Source organism: Macrosteles quadrilineatus, unplaced genomic scaffold (assembly GCF_028750875.1).
Source record: "Macrosteles quadrilineatus isolate MER2022 unplaced genomic scaffold, UCM_ALF_1.0 Scaffold_2__2_contigs__length_208266976, whole genome shotgun sequence".
Taxonomy (NCBI): Eukaryota; Metazoa; Arthropoda; class Insecta; order Hemiptera; family Cicadellidae; genus Macrosteles; species Macrosteles quadrilineatus.
Window position 1 is genome coordinate 133,432,820 of NW_026542595.1, and position 11,244 is coordinate 133,444,063.

Genomic DNA, 11,244 nt, shown 5'->3' on the forward strand with positions numbered 1-11,244 from the left:
AATCAGTAATGAAGTGTTATATGTGGTATACTTGAAAGTTAATTTTCATGTATTTAATGTGGTCATGTTGCCACCCTGCGAGGTGACTCAGGATGGGGAGTTGGTTTGGAGATATGACTATCTCAAAATTGGCGTGGTAAAATAAATATCTGTTGCTTTCTCCACTTGGGTTTACATTAATAACAGCCCATCTTAAACAATCGTTGTCAAATTTAATATTCAACAGTCGAGACAATTTTTAGAATTGCTCTCTTTCAAAGGCCCCTCTACAGTGTGCAAGAGTTGATAGAGGAACCTCTTATGCCGGGATGAAATTTTTTCACCACACTATACCCTATTACTACTATTCACGCCAGTAATAATGCACACTGATAGTCAATAAAAGTACAACTTAAAGGTTATGTAAAGAAATAATTTAAAGAATCAGCAAAAATAATAATTAATAGATGCTAGGCAGCGGTGACAATAAAACAGTTCTATTGCAATGCTATGGATTCTGGTTGTGTATTTAATATGCATTCATGTTTTAAGAAAGTAAGGGGTCAGCTGATTTTGCGGCCCTAGGGATGTAAAATCCTGCTCGGTCCCCAAATGTCGATGACAGCTGGCATGGCCAGCAAAATGTAACTTTCGGCCACCAATTAACAGCTAAAAACCAGTAAAACAGCTAAAAATATCTTAGTGTGGTGGAAAAGAGATTTCCTCCAGCAAGAAGTTGCACACCAACTATTGATTACAGAAAAAATAAATTTTATCTTACTATGTGATAGTCCTTTCGGCAAGTTCCAGTTGTAGTGTTTTCCAAAATAAATGTTTAAAGTGTAAATATGGGGTTGCAGCTTAAGAAAGCATTATATACATTTTCTCTCTTGGTTACAAAAACAATTTAAGACAGTTTCCTAAGCTGGAGAAAAAAAGGGTGCTTAAATAAAATATTATTTAAAATTTAAATGAACACTAAGGTTCACTTTTGCAACGGATTTAACTTATATTTTAGGAAGAGCTTTGGAAAAAATAACGGGTTATTGTAAATCATGTTATGTACATGAAACTACAAATGTATTCTTAAAAAGAATATTTTTTTTCAATTTATGGTTCATGAGAACCAATGCAAAAACCATTATTAACAAGGAGTAAGAAATGTGAATTAGTATATTTAATTCGGTGAAGGGGGGGGGGGATGAAAAAAGTGCAATGTACATGTACATGCAATGTTCTTACCAACTGTAAAAGTTTTACAACAAGTAAACGACTGTAAAATATCCGAACTAAAACAAAGTAAAAGAAACACGGAAGTTAAACAATTATGTAACATACAATTCAAAATAAAACATAGTTGGATAACTCCAGAACAATGTTACATAGCTTGTAATATATTATCTACAGTTATTGCATAACCAATCTATTTTATCAATATTTTGTTGTAAAGAAACTTCTAGAACTAAATTTATGGAACAAGATTGTAATTTGTCATTTAAAAAATTCCTTACTTTGGCCAAGTTTGCCGTCTATGGATATTTTTAAATAATGTGATCGACACTGATAACCAATTATATAATATGATGGGTCAATATTAAAACAAACATTCTAGTTCAAGTGCGTGCGACGTATAACGCAAGTTAAACATAAGTTTTAAGATAAGTTTTAAAAAGACTGAAAAGGAGCATTTTTCTGCTTGCAGGTTACTCTGGTTTTTATTTACAGGGAATATTTTAATACAATTAAGGTATGTTTTACTATTTGTATCAAAAATTTTAAAATAAAAATAATAAAATAATTTTGAAATATAAATGTAGTATTCAGTTAATAAGCACGTAGGAATGTTAAAACAATTCCTAGAACACGTTTGATGGTTGTAAATGTTAGCTTGAATAAAGCTTTAATAAAAGCTAAAAGTTAACACAATGTAAGATCTATTGGATTTAAAAAATACTCCATTCATTTTATAATCTGTGGTATGATGAAAGTTTCAATGTTGGTATTTTATAAATAATCTCAAAAAATCCTAACGATATACATTTAAAATAGCTATTTATTACAAATTTTGATTTGCAAAAGGCTCTGTCAGAAGAAATATTTTATTCTTGAACAGGTATTGTTAGAAAAATTAAGGAAAAAATTACCAAATTTCTAAAAGAAAAAAAGAAATGAAAACTAACTAAAATATTGGTGTTTATAAGGAACTAGAGAATGCCAAAACAATGAATTAAGAATAATGAATTAATGAATATTAGAGATCAGTTAAAAAACGGATTAAGTTAGTCAATGATTATGCAAAATTATTTTTAAACATTGATCGAACCATAACCTCCTCTAAAAGGAGGCTATTATTGAACTTAGCATGGGAATGAAACGCCTTAGTTCCATTGTCCATACCTATCCATAGTCAATGCTATAATTTAAAATAAGGTATTTTCTGAGTCAATTAATCAAAATACATACCTAACGGTTTTGTAATGTGCCCAAATGACAACATTGTTGCAGTAATCATGGCTATGACAATCACCATGGTAACGAGAGACGAATGGGGAGCGAGGCAGCCTAAACAGACTCTTCCCCTGACTCTACCAGTCCAACATGTCATATGTTCCCTTACAAGGACCCAGCCTTGCTTCTCTCTTCAGAGCTGCAAACACTTCGTCAAAAGGTTCCAGAAGTATCATCAGGCTGTCAAGAAGCGTCTGGACATTCCTTATAAGTAAGTTTGTTTCTTAGTAAAACCATAATTTGATCGCTTTCGTGGTCTGCAGGACAGAACCGTGTCAAATATTTTTACCTACGACAGTTTTTTAAAGTATTTATTTCAGTTTAGTTCTTAGAATTGAAAGTTTCACTTACCAGCTGTTTACCCAGACAGCACACTTTATCCCAGGGACATCCCATAGTAGTCCCATATGTCCTGAGAATGTCTCGGGATATGTGCGCTATCCTCAGGATATCCCGCAAAATCCCGGAGCGAGTACGAAATCCACAGGATATCCTACAATATACCGTAATGTCCCGGGATTTGTAAGTTAACCTCAGGATATCCTGTAAAGTCCCGGGATATGTACGAATGCCATAGGATATCCCAGAATGTCCCATGACATCCCGGGACATGTACAAAATCCACTGGATATCCTGTAATGTCCCGTAATGTCCCGGTAACAAACTGAAGAAAAAAAATACTATACCACTGATGAAATGTACAGTATATCCAAATTTAAATGTTCAACAAGGCCAATATATAATAATTTGTTTTTTTCACTAGTGCTTTCAGAAACTTGGTTTCCATCTTCAGGCTGTGTTTACACTAGTACAAAAAGGAAATATTTACTCAATAAATTAATTTTAAACAAAGTTAAAACAGATGATTTAAAGGATATTGGAAAAATAAAAAATAATATTAGAAAAATTAATCTTTTGAATTTTGGATATGTTACAGTGTTGTTCTTGATGTAATTATTTTCAGTAATTCCGAATTTATAATTGGGCCGTCTTCATTATTTAACAAATAATTTTGGTCTGTTTTTTTTTTCTAAAAATAAGATTCCCACGCATTAAGATGTTGAGGTTTTATAATTTATTTTAAAAGTTTAAGGTTTCCCAGATTGAAAATATGTCTTGTTAATACTATGGCTAGCAAGGGTTGACTTTACTTTACTGACATATTACTACCACTGAGTTCAGGAAAACTAGAGTTCTATCATAGTTGTGTGGAATGTGAATTTAATTCTAACTTTAAATTAATAAAACAACAAAAAACTAATTTTAATCATATAACAATCAATTATTACAGTGCTAATCTAATGGTGATTAAATAATCTATATTCAAATACCAGTATCCTCTCCAACTACCAGAAAAACAATTCAACTACTTGAGGCCTAAACAGATTAACAGAATCATATATAGCCTATACTGTAGTATCAAAAATATTTTAAGTATTGCGACCATTGCAACTGTCGGCTACTCTTTAACCACTTGAAAACACCCATAATCAACAAGCGCAGATAGCTCAGGAGGTAAGGTAAGAGGCTCACAAGGCGAAGGTACCAGGTTCGAAACCCGTCTGGGCCAAAAACTTTTTTCTCGTTTTTTTCTTCAAAATTTGTGTTTATTAACTATTTAATCAATTTACTAAATTTATAATTAAGCTTTTCATACTAAATCTATATTATTTTGTGTTTTTTATGTTCAGGCCCAGACCACACTTTATCCCAGGGACATCCCATAGTAGTCCCATATGTCCTGAGAATGTCCTGAGGACTACCCTGGGATGACCTCGGATGTCCCACGGATATGCGTGTGAGCTTATCCGTAGGACATCCCCGGGCGGGGACATTAGGCATTCCTGTGGATATCCTGTGATATCCCAAGTTGACCATAGGACCACTATGGGATATCTTGCATATCCTGTCGCAATATCCGTGGGATGTCCTGAGAAGAAAGTGTGCTGTCTGGGTACTTTCATAACAGCATAGTTTCATTTCATAACTAAGCAATGAAACTAAGCATTTGATTAATGCTACAAAGTAATTGGCATGTGCTGTTTTGTAGCATTGAAAATAAAATAAATAAATAAATAAATAAATAACAGCATAGTTTTTATCATAACAACACGGGTAACGGACCAATGAGGTTCAAGGATTGAGAGAAAAGAAGTAAAATTGTAATGCTTCGAACGTAAACTAATAAGCTGATCAGCTGATCAGTTGACGATTTTAATTGTTGATCTGACTTGTTCCTGTTGATACTCGCGTATTCTTAACCTAAGTTTGTGGAAGTTAAAGGAAGATAGATTAAACTGATTTAAAAATGTCAGTGAAAGTGAAGTTGACGAGATGGAAATGAGAGAACTAACTGTTTATAATATTCAATAATATTCGATCCTGAGATCTAACTGTAAATTAACTGTTTCACTATAATCATTCAGTTTTCAAAAACAAAATGCAAAATTTTCCTCATTGTACCTGATACAGTATTTATGGTATGAAAGCTGCTAGCAGAACTCATTCCCTGGAAAAGGTAACGTATTTTTTTAACAAAGTTTTACAAACACGTAATTACTGGAAATCAGCTGATTATACAATAAGTCGTTGCATCACTTTCCTTTCATTGGCACTGACAATAAACGAAAACATAACCTCTCTGAAAAGTAATGAGTAGTGATTTTTAGAAATTAAAAACTAGATTGTGAGTAATTAAAAAAACTGTCGTAGGTAAAGTAGAAGTTTACTCGTAGAAGTTTTTAAGGCACTCGCCAAGGCTCGTGCCTTAAATTTTCTACTCGTGTCGTAAAGACTAACTTAACGCAATCGTTGCGTAAACTACTATAACAGGTTGGAGTTCCAGCTTTGTTGCAGATAACATTATTGCAGTAAATGAGCACAGCTAACCAAGCAATGTACATTGTAATGGTAGAAGTGTTCCAATATTGCTATAACTATGACCGTCTTCATAGCAGCAACGGAACACAACTAAACAAGTAATAAGTACTATAGTAGAGCTCGATTATTGCTCTCAAGATGCCAGTCTTGTTAGAAGTAACGGTGTACAACCTAAGTAAAAAGTAGTGTTCATAATTGGCCTAGGCTGGCCATCTTCTTAGGTACAACGGCACAACGGAAGTAGTGCTCACTACAAGGGTGTTCTGAATATGAATGCCCTATGGTCTAGAACGTCATATAATTTTGATAAGGTGGTTTCTTTTTTATAAGCTGAACAAGGAGTTAGGATATGTGTAGGACTATGTAAGACAGGCTGCTTCGCATTTTATTACATTTAAGAAAATGTTTTTTACAACCTTTTTCGTGTCCAGCTTTTTACTAGCACCTGACGGAACGGTGTTTGAGGGAAGGGGGTGGCATAACTATACTGAATTTAAGTATTGGCTGCCAAAGGGACATACCATCAAGGACGCTGTGCACATAGCTCTCATTGGAGACTACAAAGGTAAGTAAACTCCAAAAGCTATTTAAGTAACACAATTAATCCTTTCAATAAGATTTTGAATTTTATTTGCTTTTGCTCAAGAACCTCTGGGGCATAAAAATTGAAGAAAAAATGAAATGTTTTGAGCTACCTAAGATTTATTAGTTGGAATAAAATAATTTTAACAACTATTCTTTCTAGTAACCGGTAAATACTTGTTGACACGTTGACCTGTTGATTAGACATGAGTGATTTCGTTAAAAGCTGAAGAAACTTAGGCACCTTTGAACCATTTTCAGAAGATTATTGAGAACTTCGGACGAAGTTCTGAATAGCAGTCAGAGCTCTCCTCGATTGAGAGAACTTAATATGCTTCAAGCCATTCGACCGGTACATCATAATATAACTACTGTATACGGTACGGGATTTTATCTCGATAGCTTTGAGTTATGTTACGGAATAGGCTGTATCAAGATAACATTTATTGTAACTAGCAATATTTTCTGTTTCAGATCAAAACATCCCCATTCCCAGACCTATGCTGGAAGCTATGAAATACCTCATACTGTTTGGAATCAAGAAACACTTTATAGATGAAAACTACGAACTCCACATGGTGTAGCTCGTAACAAAAGAAAAACAGGTCTTGAATTGTGTAGTTAGTTATTTTTATATGATATATTTGTCTATAATGTGTATGATATATGAGCTTAATTTTATACTTGTTTTGTTAGGTTAGCTTTTTTGACAATTTTATATTATGAAAAGGTAATTTAATAATTAGGTAATTAAATTCCACTCATGAAAGCATTTAAAATAGCACTTTTAATACCACTGATAAATTCAAGATAATATTAATAATTGTTCACTTAACTGTATTTAGTAAGAAAAGATCTTATGTAAATAATAAACTATAAAAAATTTAGATTGATTTTTAATTCACCTTTAGGCCTACTTATATTTTCAAATGAGTAGGTATTTTACATTTTAATAATACTTGAAAAAAAAAAATTAAAATCATGTGTACATCCTGTACGTTCATAATTAAATAAACTATGTAGGAACCCGTTAATTTTCCCTCATAGACAAGTTATACCGTGCCAAACTAGTGTACCTTCGTTTAACTCAGATAAACAGAAAAGCCACATCTTAAATAAAAATTAAAGATTCAAAGTATTATCTAAAACACCTTCATACCATGTGCTGATGAAAATACTACATAATTAGCAAAAAAGTACTAATCTTAAAAAATAACTTAATAAAGTAATTATTGTTACTAATTTTTTCTGTCAATGACAACAAACAATTACTGGACGATAAAAAAACGTTTTTAGAATTAAACAAATTTGACACTTTAAGAGTAATTATATTAGGTTCATTTGTCTGTCTGTGTGTGTGTGTGTGTGTGTGTGTGTGTGTGTGTGTGTGTGTGTGTGTGTGTGTGTGTGTGTGTGCGTGTGTGTGTGTGTGTGTGTGTGAGGGGGGGTGGGGTGATGAAAGAGTCAAGAACTAAAATAATTATTCAAATTCAGAACTTTTACACTACCCTGGCTGAGGCTGAAATAGTATTACTTTTGGAAATGATAACCCAATTTCATTTCATCACAATTGGTAAATAGTTACGTGATAACGACATGTCCATAAAATAATAATAAATAATTAAAATATGTACAGTTTTTGCAGATATCAAGAAAAGGGTATTAATGATTTTAGGTAGCTTAGGTACACTTTTTTCTAATTTATTTCAGGTTTGGCTACTCTCAAAGAAATAACTAAACTAATCTTTACTGTAATGGATAACACTTTTTTATTACAATATTTAAAGTCATAAACATTTTCTTTAATGTTACATTGAAGAAGTAAAAAATAATTACGCTATATTTTCAATAGAGCATATGTATTATAGTGTACCAGTCTTTTTCAACCTTATAAATTTATCTTTATAATTTAGCACTGAGATGATTTTTAGAATCATCGTCCTTCACATTGACGTGTCATACATTGGCCTTCGTTCAAATATTTCATAGGGCTGGAAGTCTTCTGCGATGTATTTTTGCTTCACACCATATGTTACCAGTTCGTTTCTTCTGAGAACCATAATTTCAGGGAGGTCAACCTCTGAAAACAACACAAGTAGTAAAATGCAAATTAATTGTAATACTTTCTTTACTTAATAATATTGAAAAGCTTTAAGAGAGGCTTATACGTTTACTAGTAAACTATTGCAGCTGAGGATACATTTATTACAACTATATAAACTTTTGATTGCTTTAGAAGATGTACAGTAGTTTGTGTAGTTTGTTTTTAGGAAACGTGCCTTTCATTTGATCTTGCCTTACCATTACATGTCCAGGGTTAGGTTCCGAACAATCCAGATGTTATTGTTTATAAATCTTACAAACCCTCATGATGTGGTTTAACCTTGAGGAAAGCTTGAATGGAGATATTTCTCCTTTATAAAAATATTATTCTAAAACAAAACATATACATAATCTAACATAACCATAAACATACCTGTGTAGTGACCAATGAAGCCTAGGATGATCGCTTTGGTATTGTACTCTCTGTATTTCTCAGGTAGAATCCCCTGACATTTCCATCCTCTTCCCTCATATACATTACCGTCTCCTGCTATAACGAAGCTGTACAAATCAATTACTTTTCATACGAGATTCAGTACACACTCTTCAATAAGCTGTTTCTAAGCTTATAAATTCTCTGTGGATTAGGAACACAGTAGAAACTCGATAACAAGACCCTCGCTAACTAGTCACCCTTGATAAGTGTCATTTTAAAATCCACTTGATTTTTTTTACCCCCAGTTAAATGTTATTGAAAAGCACGAAAATAAGGCAACATTGATAACAAGTCACATGAGAGTCTTTTTATCAAGGTTTTACCAAATGTTCCAAACCGTTTACTATTTCGGAGGAAGAATTGTTTGAATCTAATACTTCAATTCAAGGTGTTAGTCAAACTATGCTCCCATTGTCGAATACAGTATTTACAAAATAAAAACTACATGGTGTTTTAGGGTCTGCACCCTTGGAATAATTGTATTTTATTATTAAAAGCGCTATGATTGGAACGTAGCTCAAACTTTTCAAAACCAACTTGTCCTTTTTAACACCGTATTCATAGACGTTAACAACTAGGATATAAACACACTCAGCTATAAGTCTTAAATGACTTGTAAATAGCTTAAAACATCTTATACCGTTAAGTATGATTACATTACTTCAAAAATTAGTTAACAACAAGTTACTCCAACATTTTCTAGATAAATAATTATTGTATTTTATATGTTGGATTTGGTTTGTTTTATTAATAACTTTCATTCATAATAGTAGACCTGCCATTTGCATGTTAAAGCTGCATCCGATTTTGGAGTAAACATGAACGTAGTTTAATTTAATCACCGACAGAATGCACTGGTGTAAAATACAGATGTTTGCCAAATACACTTTCAACGGGAAAAGTTGAAAGGACAACATTTTTGTTAAACACAGCACCTTTATAATATCCGTCTTACAAAGCATTCAAAATTAAGGGGGGGGATTATTATTATAACAGTATAAATTTCTATGCGTTGCTCAATTAACTATGCTCTTTAAAATAAAACGTTGCCTACAGCTGGTCCATATGCATGAGATGTCTACTTCACATAAATAGAAAACAGAAAGGTATAGATCATAACTTCAACAGCTGACGTCATTAGCCCGAAAGTGAACATTTACTTTAAATTAACAAGGACATTCCTTCTGCCGGCAACTCATCCCTACCTGGCTTGGGCTTGGCGCAACCAAGAATCATTTTTTGGAACCCTTTGAGGGCTTGGCGCAATTAAGGAACTCTTTGGCACAATTAATGCCCGACCGTTTTATAGCTGTACTAATCCTACAGAAACTCTAGGTTTACTGACTTGTAGCGGATATCCCGGTAGTGGTTTCTCCGGTGTGCGTCCTGCAGACCCTTGACCACCTGGCTGCACTGGTTCTCAATGTGGCAAGGAAGGGTGCGTGTGTTCATGCAGAACACATACTTGATGGGGTGTTCCAGGGCCTCCTCGATGTATGGTGGCGAGGCGTGCCAGTAGCTCCGAGGTAGGATACATAATGGTGGCCAGTTCGGGCCTTGATTCTGAACACAAGTTGACGACATCTTATGTTTAGTAAGTTATAGTACACCATTAAATTAAATGACAGTATATGCAGTACAGTTATTAACAATTCCACTGTATGTCCTAATAATAGGACACTAGTAGAGATGGAAAGCATCCATCACATTACTTTAGGCTATACACAAATATACACCCTGATTTGATAAATGCGAGTATTTTTATATTTTAAGAAAAAATACTTTCAAATCCGAGTTTAAAGGTTTTTTTAGCCTGACTTCGTTATTAAACTATTTTTTCAGCTTACCATTTTGTAAAATTAAAATTCAGCCTTCCAGTTGGCAATGTCCTTGGCTGTCTGTCATTGGATAAATCTTAAAATCCATCAGTTGAACTAGTCTATATTCTTTAGATATTTTTAATAAGGTATACGTTCACATAAAATACCGGCCTATACTAAACTTAAAGCTTGATAATTATTCATACTCTTGTTATCACATATAATCTGGTTATATATTTTTAAGATGCTAGCTATCACACAAAATTACTTACTCTTATCTAAATACATATTATGCCTCTTCAGAACTCGTTTTTTTCCACTTTTGTTGAGTTTTCCGAAAACTGTAGTTCAGGCGGATTTTATCTTACTTTGTTTCTCTACGTAAAGCTTCATAGGTTCATGCCCTCCGAATTACTTCATTCCCTCAAATTTGCCTGTATTCATTAATTAAGCTTCAATATGTAAATACACAAATTATAGCTACATTATTTAAGTTTTGCTATAGAAATGTTTATATTCAACAAATACTTACGAAAGTCGCTAATAGCAACTGAGCCTTTTCGAAGTCTTCCGGCTAATTTCCAAAATGTTTATATTGGGTATTACTTTGTATGAAACGTATAATGCTTTGTCATATATTTCTAGGTCTTTGAGTCTATTTTCATCTTGTGTACTAGTAAGTAACACCATTGTAAGTTGATTCGTTTAACTGAAATTGTATTTTTAGGGGTTACTTTGTACACTTTTTAAAATAAATATTGTTTTACAGAAATTATTTTTCCACTGCTCGTAAGGTAAAAAATATTTAGTTTTACGAACTTTATATTGTTTTATACTTCATAAACTTTTGACTGAAAAAAATAATACAGAGGTCAACATTAAAACAAAATATTCATGGTTCAATGCCTGCTTTTTGTTAGAACTTATTTATAATAT

General features: G+C 32.9%; 2 protein-coding genes across 2 annotated transcripts; one reads left to right on the forward strand and one right to left on the reverse strand.

Moving 5' to 3' along the window:
* Window positions 1–2,489: 2,489 nt before the first annotated feature.
* On the forward strand, window positions 2,490–6,561 carry LOC128984906 (peptidoglycan recognition protein 1-like). The gene is made up of 3 exons (XM_054404276.1): window positions 2,490–2,698; window positions 5,799–5,932; window positions 6,424–6,561. Exons 1-3 carry the CDS (start codon window positions 2,490–2,492, stop codon window positions 6,531–6,533), a joined length of 453 nt encoding a protein of 150 aa, XP_054260251.1. The 3' UTR covers window positions 6,534–6,561.
* Window positions 6,562–7,655: 1,094 nt separating this feature from the next.
* LOC128987947 (peptidoglycan-recognition protein SB2-like) lies at window positions 7,656–10,455 on the reverse strand. Its single transcript, XM_054409071.1, has 4 exons — window positions 10,336–10,455; window positions 9,834–10,051; window positions 8,426–8,553; window positions 7,656–8,029 (listed from the first exon to the last, which is right to left on the reverse strand). Exons 1-4 carry the CDS (start codon window positions 10,336–10,338, stop codon window positions 7,893–7,895), a joined length of 486 nt encoding a protein of 161 aa, XP_054265046.1. The 5' UTR covers window positions 10,339–10,455; the 3' UTR covers window positions 7,656–7,892.
* Window positions 10,456–11,244: the final 789 nt, after the last annotated feature.